Source organism: Onychomys torridus, chromosome 2 (assembly GCF_903995425.1).
Source record: "Onychomys torridus chromosome 2, mOncTor1.1, whole genome shotgun sequence".
Classification (NCBI taxonomy): domain Eukaryota; kingdom Metazoa; phylum Chordata; class Mammalia; order Rodentia; family Cricetidae; genus Onychomys; species Onychomys torridus.
In genome coordinates, this window is record NC_050444.1 from 33,713,280 (window position 1) to 33,731,489 (window position 18,210).

Here is an 18,210-nt window from a genome sequence, read left to right on the forward strand (position 1 = left end):
CACATGAGAACAAAATGAAATGTGACAAGGATCCTTGGCTTTAAGGCTGATGAACAGGCTATTAAATTAGCAGAAACTTTGCCAGGATGGTTTTGCATACCCTAGGTTAGTTGGGAAAATAATGGTCTCACCCAACATTGTTAGAACACTACTTCAAAGCACTTATTTAAATCCATAACTGAAAATTAAACAGCAGCCAGTAAATTCACTGTTACAATGCCTCAAGGTGTAGTTGGCTGCCGTTCATGAGAAGTCCGGCCTAGGGTGGTGGTGCACGCCTTTTATCCCAGCATTAGGGAGGCAGAGACAGGTGGATCTCTCTGAGTTTGAGGCCAGCATGGCAGCATGGTCTGGCTACACAGAGAAACACTGGAAATATCAAGAGAGAGAGAGAGAGAGAGAGAGAGAGAGAGAGAGAGAGAGAGAGAGAGAGAGAGATGCAAATGTACAAGCCAGGGCAGTTACAGAATATGGGACCCGGTACAGTGACACACCCACACTAATGTAAGCAATAGGGTTTTCTCTTCCCATCTGTAAGCAAGCTCTTGAAGAAGTACCTACTATAGGTAGACGTGCACTGAGATTGGAGTACATGAAACCCACCCTAAGTGTGACCACATTCAAACATTTTTCTTTAAGTAACTCAGGAGAGGACAAGAGGGGAAAAACCCACAATGCTTTTCTTTATAATGTTGCCGACAGTTAATAACCACACAGTCAGTTATGTAAGTATTTAATTAGTCCTTTAGAAAACTTCCCGATTAGTAAAAGTAGGCTTATTTTAACAGCCTTAAACATTGGTCACTGTTTAAACAAGACATCCTAAAACAAACAAACAAAAGCAATCACATAATAGTTCATAGTCATTTACAAGAGGATGGTACACATGTAGATACAGAGGTAGAGATTCACTTTTACAATGTTTCACTAATACACATATACCAAATTCAAGGCACAAAATAGTTTGCTTTACAAAAAAATACTGTAAAAATGTCATTTGCTGTTCTACAATGTGAATAAACCTTTCAAAGAAATCTTTACAGCCTTCCACAATACTCCATACAAGATTTGTTCCCCACACTAATCAGAGTTGGCACAAACATGGGTACTTTTTAATGCAGAAATTCCCATTTTCAGAAAATTTCTTTGTAGAGCTGCTGTGTTCTGTCAACAAGGTCCCCCTCTCCCAAACATGACTCTGCAGCCCCCGAAGAAAGGGCACTTTCTATATGCAGCAAAATTCACAGGTAGAAAATGTCCAATCTTTTTGATTAATCAGGTCTCTAAACATTCCACTTAGTATTTGAGGGATCGAATTTAAAAGTCATCTAATATTTCAGTCACACTAGTGTAACAAAGAGACCCTCTGGCCTTGGCCGTGATGTTCAGACAGCACTGATCTCGAATGGACATCAAAGAATTCCCCTTTATCAGAGCTATCCCCACAGACAGCATGAGCAAGAAGACACCCACACTTGCATGAGTGGGACCCAGAGCCCGAGACAAAACACAGCACAACCAGCCTTTCCACGCACATGGGCACCAGCTGGCTAGACTTTCACGATCATGAATGAGTGAGTGAATTCTGTGGGAATTCAGAATTATACACATGACACACACTGTAGTCATCATTTCTAGACTTTCTGTTCATTAAAAAAATAATGATGTCACATAGTGCTTGTCTAAATACTGGACTCATTTTTAGGGCCCTGTCTAAAAAAGCCCCCATTGGCAAAAACCCACGCTCACATTTTTCAAGCACCCTAGTCAGTTAATTTACATTTTATTATTTTTTAAAAAGCTGATTAGAAAAAAAAGTTGACGTGGGGTTAGAATCCAGAGGCTGTCAGTACTGCTGATGCGCATGGCCTGAGCCACCCTGACAGAAGCGGCCCTCCAGACACAGCACTCTTAGATTCCGTTTTTTGCTTCATTATTGTTTGTGGCTTGTTTTCTTTGAGCAATAAAGGGATACATACACTTGTCGGCTCCTAGAAATCGGTACATGCACACAACTGCTTCGAAAGGAAGGATGCTGCAGAGGAAAGGCAGAGTTAGCAAATGGCAGGCCATGCATTCCTTCAGGTCTGGGGCAGGCAGGGCAGGACCCCTCACTTACCTCTTCATGAAAGTCACGATGTACATGAGGCGGGGGGTGCAGATCATGGGCTGGTCGGTGAGGATGGCCTTCATGGCCTGCTTCACACAGTAATCAGGTTTCAGGGGGGGCAAAAAGGGCTCGATTTCTTTTCTGGAATTTTATATTAAAAACAAAATTCAGAATTAACACAATATGGAAGACTGAAAACAATAAAGCAAAATACTGTGATGTGGACTGAGGGACAAGATTTTCTGAACATTTTGCTTCCTTCATGGTATTTTTGTTTTGCCTCACATTTTCCTATTATAAACACACTTCATTTTTTAATCATCTAGTAAATAAATTAGGAGAAAAATAAGCAAAATAAGTTGGCTTTTCTGTAAAATGAGATTTGCTTGTTGAGATGCTTTATAAGATGCATTTCAAATCATTCTGATGCTTTCTTTGTATAGAAAAAGGAGGTACTTGTTATCACAAACATAAAACTCTATCAAGTGGTGCAGCTTTCTCTACTAGGCATGGCTAAAACTGTGCCTAAGCAACTCTGCTGCCTTTTCTAGAATGAAACTGCCAGAGCCACACTTCACGAGGCTGGCAAAGGCCTGCCAGACTATAGTCTAAGGGCCTACCTTCATTTTAATGTGTTAAATCGCACGTTAAATACCTGTCAAAGCCTCTTCCTTCTTACCACTCATTGTCTATCAGCTTTGGACCTCTGCACCTGCCACTCTGCTCAGTGGGAAACAGGACCCTCAGCAACAGGTTCCCATGCAGAACCAAACTCACACACCACAGGCACACAGGCACAACACAGGTATAGGCAAGGATAAGAGGCAGACCCAGAATTCAAGTTCTTGTCTCTCTCTCATTTTTCTTTTTGAGCTGGGAACCAAACCCTGGCCTTGCACATGCTCATAAGCACACCCTCCAACCCTGAGCCACATCCCAGGCCCTAGAGCTAATTTCTCAGTCTAGACTCAGCACCAGCAGGTGACTGAAATGACTCAAGCCACTCTCCATCACTTGTTGACTCATTAAGAACAGTCCCCAACCAACAGGGGGCTTGACTATTGTCCTTTGCCTTGCAAATTCACCCACACACAGCTCTCCATGTCAGCAAGTGTCTCTGCTGACTCACAGCTATGTTTACTCTGTTGAAAGCCTGTCAGGTAAAACCCAATGTTTAGGTATTTATATCTCCATATGCCTCCTTCTCAAGTGTGAGAGGATTCCATCTTATTGTTAGTAACTCTAAATGATTTCATCTTCTTATGCTGAGTCTAGCTATATACACTTGCTAGAGAAAAGAAAAAAACCTTTCAAATCTGGAGTGTGACATTCAGTCTTTTTAGGAAAAACGGCATGTTAATCCTTTGTGACGGTGACACTGTTTTATACCCAGGTTAAGTCACATTGAGGACTTTTCTCCTGGAGCCATCATCTATCTGCCAACACTCATAGTAGAGAAATAAAAGAACTCTTAAGGATGCAGCTTCTAAGAAAAGTCCTGGGTATTTGTACGTCCTGCCAGAGGATGGAGAGAAGTCCATTCCTGTCTGATACTTGGAATTAATCCCAGCATGGCATCAAACCCCCACTTGTCAATCTTATACATCCACGCTGCAGACCTTAACTGGAGAACTTCTCTCTTAGCTAGGTCTCACTTTGCAGCCCTGGCTGGCCTGGAATTCACCATGTAGACTAGTCTGGGTTCCAACTGTGACGATTTTCCTGCCCCGCCCCTCAAGAAGTGCTGTGGGGTTACAGACAGGTGCCACCACTCATCTTGGGCTGATGGTCTACTGACAGTTAAAGTGACTGAGCGTCAACTCCACACATCTTCCTAATGTTGCTCTGGTGTATCAGTATGACATGAATTGCAAATCGGTCTTTCAATAAAAAATCCCGAGCCAGATATTGGGGTGAAAGCTGAAAGATCAGAGAAGCAGAGTGAGCCCCAGCCACCTCTGACCTTACCAACTCCCCAGCCTGAAAGGCTCCAGCCAAAAGAACCTCTCACTGAAAGGGAGGCTTCTGCCGAAAAGCCTTCAGTTCCTGTCTCCTCACGTCTTATGTGGCTTTCTCTGCCCAGCCGTCACTTCCTGGGATTAAAGTCATGTGTGCTTCCCAGTACTGGCATTAAAGGTGTGTGCCACCACTGCCTGGTTCTGTTTTCTCTCCTAGACTGAGTCAATCTCATGCAGTCCACGGTGGCTTTGAACTCGCAGAGATCCAGATGGATCTCTGCCTCCTGAGTGCTAGGATTAAAGGTGTGTGTCACCACTGCCTGGCCTCTATCTAGTGGCTTGTTCTGTTCTCTGATCTTCAGGCAAATTTTATTAGGGTACACAATATATCAGCACATATCAGTAAGAAGATGGGTTTCTACTGACCTGATTCGGCAGCCTCTGAACATGCCTGTGTCTACAAGGTAAGGGCAAACCAAAGTTGTTTTAATTCCATCCTTTTCAGCAGCCTTTAGCTCATGGCTCAGAGATTCGTGAAAACCCACAACTCCAAATTTACTGGCACAGTAATCCTGAGCAAGATGGGAGAGAGAAGAGAAATGCTGAGTCTCCGCACATGTTCCTGACTAATCTGCATCTTCCTGGTCCCGTCTAGTTAGATGTTCATTACCAAAGGTTTAGGTAACGAAGCAAGAGAAGGAAGCTGTCTTAAAGGACATCTATCTGATGTGGTTCAGAGGAGAAACAACATTTTCCAGGCAACAACAGAAACAGAGGAAGGCTTTTTGCCACATCAACCAAGTATCATGTTACTTTGGGGAAAGTCACTGCAAAGGGTTCTCTGAAAGAAAGCTAAAGCCTGCAGTGAAAAGGAGCTTCCCTTTGAAGTGCCTGGAAACTTTACAAATGGTCTCTTGTTTAGTGAAGGAGACTGAAAACCTGTTTGTTGACCTTAACACAAGGAGAACAAAGCCAAGTTAACTTGGGCTATAAGCTATTTTGATCTAAAGTTAAAACAGTGAGAGCCACCACATCTTCTGAACTTCAACTAGAACTCAAGAGCACATGATACAGAAAGACTGACATGTTTGCAAGAAGTGCTGTTTCCAATTTTCTAGGCATCTGGAAGCCAAGTCTTAGGGAACAATGTGTGCAGATGTTTTATAATCTGAACACAGTTGAGAACGGGTTAAGAAGTCCAGTTCTACACAGTTATACAGCACCTGCCCCTGGCCATAAGCACCTCATCTACTGAACGATCGCTCTTGGCAGGTGGACCAAACAGAATGTGAACCTCTGACCTCACTTCTCTGTTCTCCCACACTGCCATGTCACTCCATGGGTCCATTCTCGACCCTGTGCCTTCCACCATGCAGCAAGGCTGCTAATGAAAATGGGCTGTCTGAGCACTGGCCTGTCCCCCTCTATGCTGTGACAACTTGGTAAATTGGTCCCAGTAATTTTATGGCAGAGGAGGAGGACCCCTCCTCCACAGCTGGTCCTGCATTACAGGGAAACAGCACTGGCTGACCAGAAGGTGTGGAAGCAGGTCTCGTGTGATGTGTTCACTGCAAGACAAACTGTGAACAAAGAAAATGCTTTAGAGCTGACAAACCTCAACTCCAGCAGTGCTGAACAGTCCCAGGGAGCTGGCGACCGTCACAATGTGGCCATGATTAATCTCCAGCATCGTCGGAAGAAAGGCCTTGGTGGTCTGAAAGAAGCAAGATGCAAGCTTTAGAACCGACAGGCCACATCTCCTCTAAAGCCCAGATCACAGAACAATCTCCAAGCCGTAAAAATTACATTTCCCAGTTCATCTGAAAACGTCTTCCATCTATGAAAAGGAGACGCTCCTTTAAGTGTCTGGCTACCTTAGCACCTTATCATTGCCCTGCTAGGCCTGTTATAAGCCGTGACCAACAAAGCTATACCCCAAGAGCTTTGGGGGCTGCCGTCCAGAGATGAGAAGAAAGTCATTAGGAGAAGGCTCTTTATCACCTTTCAAGTGATAGTGATCTGCTAATCTGAACCATCCTGGGCCAGAGGCCTTCTCATGCTCATGCCCTGGTTCAGCTGTGTTCTGGTCTATGAGCAACTGCCTGCCTGTCTGTCCACAAGCAGGTGCCCCATACTGTTGGTTTCCTCACGACAATGCTTCCGAGGTGACAGGCCCATGAATGAAGAGCCATCCTAGCACTCTGTGACAGTCCTCAAGGTTCACAGTCGAAGTAGATTAGCAGGAGGTGAGGTATTTTAGAACATAAGCATTGGTAAAGTACAGACCCACGTTAGTGAGAAACAGTGTCATGATGGGAATGCTGCACTGATGGGGACCTGGAGCACTGAAGGACCACAGTCCACTGCGGGGCACCTGCAGGGTCTCTCCCACAAAGGCAGATGTCCTCCCATGACAGAGCAGGCCCACAAGGTGGCAAAGGCAGAGGGGCATGTGCTTCTTATTAACTACTGCCTCCTGTCTCCAAGACACAGGCTGAATTTAAACAAAAAGATCCTTCGAATTACTTAAGATGATCTATAAACCATCCCACCAGGCTCCCAACAGTTTTATAACCTGCTTCTTAAAAGAAAGCAGTGAAGAGCAATCTGTCCACGGTTGAGTTATGGTCTACCGCCAGCACTGGTCCCCATGATTTATGAACTTAAAAGACAAAACACTGCACAGCCTCGTTGGAGAAGAGCTGCGTTCCATTTCAGACACTCTCCTGCTAAGGTATCAGGCTCTGAGCATGCATTTCTAGTGTTTGGATAACTCATGAGGGCAAGATCAAGAACAGCAGTCCATTAATTTTGAGGCTTCCCATGCTCCAGTTCATAGAGCAGTTGCCAGATGAAGAATCTCCATCAAGTGTCTCAGGGTCTTGCCCAGACTGTCTCCTGGATCGCCACATAGCACCCCATCCCCCAAACCACATCCTGTTTGTTTGGGTTCCTTTGAAACCCATACCAAGCTCGCTTTTATCTGCCCTCATTCCTGTCCTATATAAACCACTGTGTAATATTAATTACTCATTTACCTAGTTTTTAGATGATTTTCAAATGCTCCTTATCACTAAAATCTCCAATAATATCTTCACTAATTTTTATAATCCCTATAATTCTTTAAGGTTTTTTGGTCTTCGTGTATATGATATCAGAGATTGAACCCAAAGCATTATATAGCACGCATGCCACTCAAAATACAGCCCTAGGTCATGCTATTTAATATTATTCTAGACCAACTTGACTTATTCTACACTTTAAAGTTGTACAGTGTATAACATTCACCCTAAGAGATTATTATATATTTTACAGTGTTTTCACTCTGCTTGCTTTATACTTGTCTGGCTGTCCCAGACAAGCTCAGAGACATGGATCCATCAGTCTTAAAATACTGGGGCAGATTCCCTCTCACACCACATGGGGCCAGCACACTGTTGCTGTCAGGAACACCAATGTTTTGGTTCTATTGTGTTTCTTTGTAGCAGTAAAGAGGAGCAGGGCAAATATTTACTAATAATTGCTTTGGTCAACTTAATACCACAAAACAGCTGGTGCTCCAGGTCCTTTAAAGGCTTGACTTCAGGATCTATAACTTCTATGTGGCTGCTATAGCACAGAACTGAAATAGAGTAATTTGCAGAGGAGCATATACACTCCAAACTAAAGTAGAAAATATATCCTTAAGTATGAAGTCTTAAGAGTATCTACATCTTCTAAATGTCTAGTTAAGATTAGCTAAAGGGGTTGGTTATTTAGCTCAATGGTAGAGTGCCAAGGCCCTGGGTTCGGTCCTCAGCTCCGACAAAACAACAACAAACAAACAAAAAACAAAAACAAAACCTGTCTTGCGCCAGGCGGTGGTGGGGCACGCCTTTAATCCCAGCACTCGGGAGGCAGAGCCAGGCGGATCTTTGTGAGTTTGAGGCCAGCCTGGTCTACCAAGCGAGATCCAGGAAAGGCGCAAAGCAAAGCTACACAGAGAAACCCTGTCTCGAAAAACAAAAAACAAAACAAAACAAAAAAAAGATTAGCTAAAGGCCTAAAACGTACATTTTAACTTTGCTCATTTAAAAACTGTGTATGTATGACTGTCTTCTGTATGCACACGTGTGGGTTAAGGTATACACGGGTGCATGCGGAGGCCAGAGGGCAACATCAGGTATCTTCCTCTATTGCTTTTCCACCTTAGATTTTGAGACAGGGTCTCTCACTGTCAGAAGCTCCCTGATTGGCTAGACAGGCTGAGTGGTGAATGCCAGGGATCCATCCTTGTCCCCTGCAAGCTGTAGCAGGCTTGGATTCACTATAGTTGGCCTCTTTGTGGGTGCTGGGGAACCAAGTCAAGTGCTTATGCTTGTACAGTAAGCCCCTACCAACTGAGCATCACCCCAGCTCCAGGAGAATGTATTCTTTTTTTTTTTTTTTTTTCCAGAGCTGAGGACCGAACTCAGGGCCTTGCGCTTGCTAGGTAAGCGCTCTACCACTGAGCTAAATCCCCAACCCCAAGAATGTATTCTTAATGGTCATCTGAGGTCCTTCCTAGGGACTTATGAACCGACCTATAAACTCACTGTAAGCTGAGAGGGCATTTACTATACAAACCTACCCAACACTCCAGCTTCTCCTGGCCCACTGCAAGTGTATTCAGACCACTTGTGTAAGTCTATAGCTGGGCACAAGCACAGACCAACTGCAGCATCTAATGCTAGCCCGGGGAAAGATAAAAATTCAAGGCACACACAATTCCTTCTAAGCATATTACCATCTCAAATCATCATAAAGTCAAAGGAGCCCAAGTCAAACCATTCTGAGTTGGAGGGATTGTCTATATTAAGTTTGCCTAGTGTTGAAAGACAGGGATAAATTTAGTACCTTTTAACTTTTTTGTTTTAAAAGTTCTTAATGTAGGTAAGTACAAGGACTTGACATTATATGCTAAGAAACCGCACAGTCTAAAATGCCAGTAAGATCTTGGTCTTCTTGCTTAGGTGAGGTCCTGATGAGGGCCAGGCTATCTGCAGGTACCATGTAATGATCTGGCCAAGCAGTGATCAGTGAGACAAGACTAGTCCCATTCCTGCACTCCTGTCTTTGAGCAGAATTCTGTACTCACCTGTGCATTAAATCTAAGTCAGTTCCAGTCTGCCTTTCACAGAAGACAGTTGGTACACAGTGTCAAAACAACGTAATTTGGATCTAATTTTGCTCTGATGTCCTTGGGCCATCTCACCCACCAGCAATGTCATCTGGAAAGCGAAGCTACTTTGTGTTTAAGACAGGGGGCAGAAATAAAACAATCCAAATATGGCCATATAGTTAGTCTTTATGTGTGCACTACCAGCACTGCTGGAGAGAACTGAGTGGCTAGTAATATGATGTAGGGAGGGCTCTTTTGTTCAGTTACAAACCGTTTTTAGTCTTAGTTTTTAAAGTAACAGTGGTTAATATTCCATTTGATGCACATGACTTCTTTGCCTAATAGGCACAGCTTCTGTATGAAGGAAATGGAATGGGCCTTTGTGCATTTGACTTTTAGGACAAAGGCCCACAGTTTTCATTTAGAAAGTGTCCGATTGGAGGTGAAGCTACAAGGCACTACACTCCTAATGATACCCATTATAATTTGCTGTTGACACTAAGAGGTGAAGCCATCTGAGGCCACACAGTCAGCCTGCAGGTTTCCTGCCTTACCCTTTGCTAAGCAGTGACAAGCCTGAGGCAATCATTGCCCACATCAGGATCTCTCCAGTGTCCCTGAAGCCTGTGCCCCTGGGCCTGCTGAAGTCAAGTACATGTGACTGCACACTGAGGCTTAGTTATTGCCCTGCTGCCTGAGTGAATATGGACAACTACAGCTTGCCACAAGCACACTGGCCTATGAGGTATGAGGTACGCTACTAAATAAACTTTGTCTCTTACTTTGTAAGAAAAATACTGCAAATGGGTGGCTGGGAAACATGGCATTTTCAGGACTTTTCTAGAGCAAGCCAACTAGTTTTCCTTCCTGACTCTTCTTGCCCTCAACAGTCGGCTAGATGACATCTGAGATGGCACAGAGTATTCTGTCCTTGACACAGCTTGACAGCACAAAGAAATCTGGCACTTGGCAATGAATTATTAATGTGCACAAATATTGTAGCATGTGTGAGGTGGAGACCAGCAAAAGGTGAAGTGCTAGTTGCCATGACACCAGTCAGTTCAAGCTAAGGTTCACGATCGTCACCTCTGTCTCAAAGAGTCATTAGAAGAACACACAGGGCAAATCTGAGCCTCACACCTAAGTGACTTCAGGTAGAACTCCAGCATGTGCTGCACGTGCAATCTGAAAGGGGTAACTCGGGAAGTGCACTGACCACCAAGCCTGTGTTAAGTCAACTGGACAGACCAGAATCGAGATGGGGTCTTCAGGCCGGGGAGCTGGTTAGGCTCGTTAGCTGGCTGATGCCCACAGTGGTTGGTAAGGTTTCCTAGGTCCTGACTTAAATTCAGACAACTGTACTCTGCTTTATCTTGTTCACATGTCTAAGAAACAGAGGAAGAAACTAGTGTTTCACCAAAAAAGCCACAGTTGGTCACCATACCAACTGACTTGAAACAAGGGGGTTCAGTGCATTTACAGTTGGAAAGGACCTAGGCCTGTTTAGTGTTTGTGCTCCTTCTCTCAATTTGTAAACAACAAAAACTCTTCAATAATTGACTCAGGCTGTAAAATGTGAAGATAGGGCTTCAATAATCTGTGATTCATTTTATTCCAAGTCTCTAACCCCTCAATCTGAGGGCAGCGAAGGGATAGTGGCATTAGAAAGGAAAAGAAGGAGAAAGCGGCATTCCTTGATACTATCTGCACAGTCCCTGGGGGTCCCACTTCAAGCTCTGGGCACTCTGGAAGGGACTGCAGGGTCACATTTACACTCTGAGCAGGCCTTCCTAACAGAGAAGCAAGTGGCTGCATAGGGACTCTGCATGCCACAGCTTGAGGAGTCTTTGAAAGCTACGTTTACACCAAATTAACTTCCAACAGCCCGCTGTCCAGACTGCTCTGGGTGCTCTTAACCAGACCAGGCATATGGAGCCTGCAGCTGCAGTGTCAGAACGAATTAGGTTCAACGAAAGGATGTGGAGAATGCGGGACCCAGGAAAGTCTAACTTCTGAGACGTGGAGAGGCACGGTGCAGGTGCAGGTCAGACACACAGAACGAGTTTCACTTACCTGAGCTATTTCAGGTTCACAGACACTAAGGGGAAAATTAATTTCTCTCAACGGAAAAAAAAGGTTTCACAAGGGGTGGGGATTTAGCTCAGTGGTAGAATGCTTGCCTAGCAAGCACAAGGCCCGGGATTCGATCCTAAGCTCCCCCTCCCCCCAAAAAAAGGTTTCACACTACGTTTTTATACATTTGCCAGGCCATTCTATGAACAATTTCAGAAAAGCTATCTTAAAAAAATATTCCAGAGTATTGTCTCTCACTGCCAAATGGGATCATGAATTCTATTACAGTGGGAAATGGATTAACAGCTCTGACACATGTAGCTAAGGGTTTTCATATCTCCAAATGATAGCATGACATACAAGTTAGGGAAGGAAAAAATAAAGAGGAAGAGGAGGAGCAAGAGGAGGGGGAGGCAGAGGAGGGGGAGGCAGAGGAGGGGGAGGCAGAGGAGGGGGAGGAAGAGGAGGAGGACCACTGAGAATCCACTGAGCAAAGATTTCACACATGGGAATGTTATGTCCCCCCTGTGGCAAATACCTTTCCTTGTATTTTGCTCAGTCTACCTGTATTGCTACCAAAACAACATTCTGCTTATTTACAAGACCATCACGGAACCTGGTGGCAGTCCTCTGTGAGGCCTCAGTCACTGCTCCTGGAAAACTATGATTCAACAGTGAAAACTTTTTGTATATGTGTATCTGTGTGGGTACATCTCTCTCTCTCTCTCTCTCTCTCTCTCTCTCTCTCTCTCTCTCTCTCTCTCGTGTGTGTGTGTGTGTGTGTGTGTGTGTGTGTGTGCACACGTGTGTGCGCGCGCGCATGTGCCAGTGAGCTTTGGAGATCTACCTGTCTCCATCTTCCCAGTGCTTTTTATGTGCATGGTGGGCATTAAACTTGGGTCCTTCAAAGCACTTTACCAACTGAGCCATCTTCCCAGCCCCTGAGGAAAACTTTTTAAGGCACTACAAATACATCTAATGGTTTAGGAAGATTAATAGGATAAATCACTAATATGCTCACAGAGTACAAACGCTGACACATTACATTCTATGTAAGGAATAAATGGCTAAATACTTTGAATTTTATAGATCTGAAGGCATCACTTTGGCCACAGACAAGCGCTACTTGATTAAAGCAACGTTTATTACAAACATACTTTTAGCTGAGAGATAAGGTATATTTGCTAGGAATGTACTGATGAATTCTTTCAGACGCAGCTGACAGATCCTGCTGTTCATGGAGCTGCCTGAGAGCCTGTGCTCTTTGTCCCAATTGCGACACTTGCAGAGGCAGAAAGGTCTCTGAACACTTGTGCAACAGAGCCCCAAGGCACTGGAGCCTGGAACTACTATCCTCTTAGCCTTAACACACTTAATTTCCATTAAATTGAGACACACCATTTGTTTTAAAAGCAGAAGGGGGGGGGGCGGTTGAAGAATGTCATGAGAGTCACATTTGTACTGGAGTTGCACTTCCTAGCCTTTAAGACACTGCTGACTGTGAAGCCATAGGGAATGGTTTAAATTTGAACAGCATCGGCTGTTAACACTTGACACACATGCACAAGAAGACTCCTACAGTTGCCCTGCAACCAAGAAGCTAATAAAAGCTCAGCTTTTCAAACGAACACCTAGATGATGACACCATTAGTTATTCAGCAAAAATAAATGCTTCATTAACTTGCCTTCCCACTGTTAAAGATGGGTGAATGCAGCCCAGGGCAGGAGCTGATTCTAACATTCCCTTACACTGCAGGACCTGCTGTGCAGAGAGATCAGGAAGGAGGTGACAAGACCATCTGTTGGGAAATTCGATGGTCTTCAGAACCCAGAAGCCACAAGTCCTGACTGCCAGTTACTTAACCTTCCTCTCTGTGGCTTGACAGAACTCATTTGTGATACAAAAGGAGACCTCCAGAATTTATGCTTTACATCCACAAATCCTCATTCGGCCCTCAGCACTGGGCACTCAACACAGGTCTTTACGCCACCCCATTCCTTCCCTAGGCTTCTCGTAAATGACTCAGTGAGGAATCAGCTCTATTACTGCAGCTGCCAGCATCTGGTGATCAGTAGAACATCGACTCATTAAATATTTATTTGTTGCTGTGGCTGTACCTTTTCACATAGTTTAATGCGCATTCATACCTTTTATCTATTAAGAATGACAAATTGTCTATGAGAAACACTTGTCATTTTTTTCTGTTTTACTTGAGTCTGTGGCAGTTCCATGTGTTAAGAGAAACAACCAACATGGGTTTTGAAATGCTGTTTCTCCTCTGCTCTCTAGATGATCAAAGGGGAGGTCCAGAGTGCTCAAGCTCGGGCCCTCACCTATTTAATAACTCTTATGGAATAATGAAAATAGCTCAGAAAATTGCAGCCCTATCACCTGATGAGTGGCAGGCTGTTGCCAAACCCCGTGTCTCATACTTGTACCCCTTCTCAGAAACCATAATTAAGACAGAGCCTCTGAAGGGCATACACTGTGGTTCTGCACTAGTGACCAGGAACCCCATCCCAAAGGCACAAGCACACCCATGCCAGCTTAGCTGCTGCTTGTAGCAGGATGTCTCTGCCTTGTTCCAAAGGTCCCATGACCATCAGCCCTTGTAATTCACAAGTATAAATAGTTCAAATTCCTCTCTGCTTTCTAATGTGCTTACAAGACTTTAAAAGACTTCTTTATTCAACATGGGGTAAGTGTAATCAAGGGGTTAACTCCTGAAAACGTAATGCTACCTGTGCTGAGTTAGGTGCAGCTAAAAACCACAAAGATAAAACACTTGGGACTCTTAAGGAACTTCTGGAATTACAGAACCACCTTTTCCTATAAAACAGTGGTTCTTGGGTTGGGGATTTAGCTCAGTGGTAGAGCGCTTGCCTAGCAAGCGCAAGGCCCTGGGTTTAATCCTCAGCTCAAAAAAAGAAAAAAAGAAAAGAAAAAAAAGAAAAAAGAAAAAAAGAAACCACAGTGGTTCTCAAATCCTGCCATACACCAAAACTATCTGGGAAGTTCTTCTCTTGATGTCCAGGCCACATACCACCAGCTATCCCAGAATTCCCAAGGGGCAAAGCAGGCCCAGTATATTTATTCCCCAGGTGCCTGTGGTAAGTAGCAACATGGGATCTGGTGCTATAGCAGAACGTCACAGACTCAGGACCACCGGGAAGTTTGGTGTCTTGGGGGCACCTTGGGATGCTGATGCAGCATGCCTCTCCTCTTCACCCGATGCCAATTCCACCAAGCTGACAGGAAAAAATGTCTCCGAAGGTTGCCCATGCCCCATGAAGGCAAAGCTGCCTCTTAAAAGCCATTCTCTAAGGAACACGGCCATCATTAAAGCAAGTTCTATACACAACCAGAATGATTTTCTCTTAAGATTAGGAAAACATTCTGTGCTGAAAAAAAACTTACAAATTTTTGTGTTCAATATCCCATCACATTTAGTTTCTATAGCTTTACACTACTACTTTACAACTAAGAAATCTCTTTGGGAAAGACAATAATGTTGAGGATACATCTGGGAATTGAACAATATTAAAGTGTGCACGCGATACTGGAGTTCCACGCCATGCACACTATGTGTGCACACTAAGTGCTTTACTACTGAGCTGCACCCCTCAACAAGTACACAAGGTAACGAGAAGACTGCAATAATCACATTATTCAGCTCCAGCTAACCTACCCCAAATGCTATTATTAAATTGTGAACTCTGAATGAGAAAATGTCCTTTTTTGAGCACAGCAAGTATATGTGACACCCACCCCCGCCCCCACCTTTGGTCATTCAACAATCCTGAATGGTCACAAAGTGCAGGGTCCTGGGCTGGGAGCTGGGGCTCAAACAGAGGAGCACGGTGATGACCCTGCCCTCCAGCCGGCAAAGCATGGCCAGAGCTCCTTCCAGTTCCAAGCAGGAGGAACACAGTTCTTCATTTGCTGCCACTCGGCTTACAGCAGAGGGCAACAGTGACTGGAGAGACAAGGGGACAAGGACACCCTAGATTTGCCCTTTCGTACCCTAGATCTGAACCTAAGTTAAAAAAATAAGGCTGGGCGGTGGTGGCGAACGCCTTTAATCCCAGCACTCGGGAGGCAGAGCCAGGCAGATCTCTGGGAGTTCGAGGCCAACCTGGTTCCAGGAAAGGCGCAAAGCTATGCAGAGAAACCCTGTCTCGAAAAACCAAAAATTAATCAATCAATCAATTAATTAATTAGTTAAACTAAACTAAACCTCGCTGGGTGTGGTGGTAGTTTTCTGGAATGCTAGCACTGAAAGACTGAGGCTGGAATACACTGAACTCCAGGCCAACTTAGGCCACATAGCAAGCCTTTGCCTGGACAATAGGTAATAAAGGACTTGGGTGGGCAGTTTCTGGAGAGAAACTGTTTGCTGTCTAAGGGGAAAGACCCTAGTTTGAATCATCAGACTTGAAGTAAAACTGAGCACAGTAGTGTGTGTCTGTAATCCCTGAGCTCCTACGTCAATATGGAGCACCCTCAGAAGCTCAGACACTCATCATGGCATACCCAATGACAAACAAGAGGACCTGTCTCAGACAAGGTGGGAGGTGAGGACAGACACTCAAGGTTGTCCTCTGATCTCCACAGGAACACAGGTATGTTGTGGAGTGTGTGCATTTACACTCACACACACACATGAACACACACGCAAAGAGAGACTGAGACAGACACAGATTTTTTTTTCTGTTTAAAGAAAGAAATCTTGATGAGGGTGGGCTCCATCCACAGTGTTCCACAGGCCATTTGCCTAGTTTAACAGGCTGGTTAGCTTAAGAAAAAGGGAAGGAGGGGGTGGAGAAAACAGGGAGGTTAGACTGAAGAGCCGTTCCTCTTCAGCCATCAGAGGGGAGGCTGGGACTGCCCTTTGGACTCAAATGTTGTCACTGCTCTGGATCTCCTTCTAGTTAACCAGCAAGGGGGGGGGGGGCACCTGTTTTGTCCAGCACTGTGCCACCATTTAAAGGGCCCCAGTGCCTTGTATGGAGAGATGACGGAGGGGTCCATGGTATATCTCTTTGCCTTGGATCAGTTTCTGCACTAACATGCCTCTATCTCCATTAGAACAAGGTCTCAAAGATCCAACAGAGTTCCAGATCCACAGATGCTCTGAAGGTGGGGCCATCGAGACAGTGGCCTGCCCACTCCCTAGCTTTCTTTGGAGCAAGTCAAGCCCAGCTTCCACACTCTGATGGGCCTGTGAGAAACCCACCTAGGAAGAGATTACCTCTATACAAGTCAGGTGCCTCGGCAACAGTCAGCTGGTGGAAACTCCAGGATTTTTGAAAATCCACGATTAAGGTTTTTAACAAGAAGCCTTACAGAGAGATGTGAATTCTGATCTTGTAAGATGCTTATGTAACAGAATAAAGGTTTTTGCATTTTCCAGGAGCTAAGCAAACAAAATCAACCCACTGTGACTGAAATCCTGCACCACGCACTTACAGGGCCTTGCTCATCTATTCATGTGGAAGAGGCCTTCTCATGAGCCACCCTTTCTGGTCCAGTTAGCAATGCTGACATAGACCAGGAAGGAAGCTGGGTGAGCAAGGATGCAACCACATGACTCTCCAAGATCTTGGCCACCTCCAATACAGACATGGGAAATCACAGAAAGGGCACAGAAAGCCTGGAGCTGGACTTTGGTAATAAAATTTCTAGTGTGACATTGATTCTTCAATCTAGAATTTTACATGCATGTCTAATTTATAGAGCAAACTTTCTGGGGATATTAGGTAGGGTTAATAAGTTATTGCTAAACTTACCATGCTAATAAAAAATCACATTTGAAGATTCTTACATTATACCAGAGGGCAAAAACTGTAAGTGAGTCACAGGAAAATCTACTGTATAAGAGCTTTGAACATTTAGTAAGTACTTTACACGTTCTAACTTGGAGCTTTCGGCAGAGGGTCTGGGTCCTAGCGCCTGCCTGCCTTCCTTGTAGGAGACCTTGAGACAGCTGCTCTACCCACCACTGAAAGGATAATGGCCCTAACTTAACTCAGGCTTGCTGCAAACTTGCTCAAATGAGAGCTGCTGTGTGTCGATGAAGGCTCGGCCAGTATATTCAAATGCCACAGAAAAAGGACAGCGAATGGACGCAGCCTTGTTAAGGGTCGATTTGCAGGCTGTGTTGGTAGAGTGCTGTCTATTTCTGGCTGGGTTGCTTCTTTCTTTCTTCAGGCTCCTGCAGCTCCTGGTTCTTACTATGTTATGTATAGCTGCCGGTCCTCCTGCCCTCCGCACAGCCCCAGCCCATAGTCTGGGTTAAAACCCCGGATGTCAGCACCAGAGGAAGCCTGTGGCTCACGCTGCTGAACAGCTGTTTCACACGCCTGGCCCCTTTCTCCCAGAATCCCAGAGGACGCTGGGAAACAGAAGAAACACTTCACAGTAACACCTCTCTTCTAATTCTTTTCTTCGGTCCTTTTGGATTGAGAGCTGAAAACAACTGTTTTAAATACTTGAATGCAGGTTAAAAATACCTTACTACAAGTCTGTGCAGAAGTATTTAAAAGAGCTGATCCCACCAATTACCCTTTATATTTCTTCCCCAAGAGACCTTGGAAGCGTCCCATTTAAAAACCCTTGAGAAATCAGTAGGGGGCGGTATGCTAATTACAATTTGCAGGTGGGAAAATTGAGGCTTTGAATTTTAAATTTCACTTGTCCTCAAAATACCCATGTGTTTACGTAACTTACACTACAAATATTTTCCCAGTTACACTGATTTGGGAAAGTGTTATTTTGAGCCTCATTGCTTAGAATAACACTAAGAAACCAAACGTCGTTAATATTCAAAAACTCCAGCACTAAGGTATTTGAAGGAAAAGCAACAAATCCGCATTTTGTGCAAGCAGCAAAAGCATTTGCGTGATCTTGGAAAGCTTCACAGACCAAG

General features: G+C 44.5%; 1 protein-coding gene across 1 annotated transcript in view; it reads right to left on the reverse strand.

Moving 5' to 3' along the window:
• Positions 1-717: 717 nt before the first annotated feature.
• Rdh10 (retinol dehydrogenase 10) overlaps positions 718-18,210 on the reverse strand; it is a 28,516-nt gene continuing 11,023 nt past the window's right edge. Inside the window, exons 3-6 of the mRNA XM_036178797.1 lie at positions 5,684-5,782; positions 4,495-4,640; positions 2,120-2,251; positions 718-2,035 (exon numbers count right to left, since the gene is read on the reverse strand). Of these exons, the coding sequence (XP_036034690.1) occupies positions 1,912-2,035; positions 2,120-2,251; positions 4,495-4,640; positions 5,684-5,782 (501 nt within the window). The 3' untranslated portion in view covers positions 718-1,911. The remainder of the gene's footprint in view (positions 2,036-2,119; positions 2,252-4,494; positions 4,641-5,683; positions 5,783-18,210) is intronic.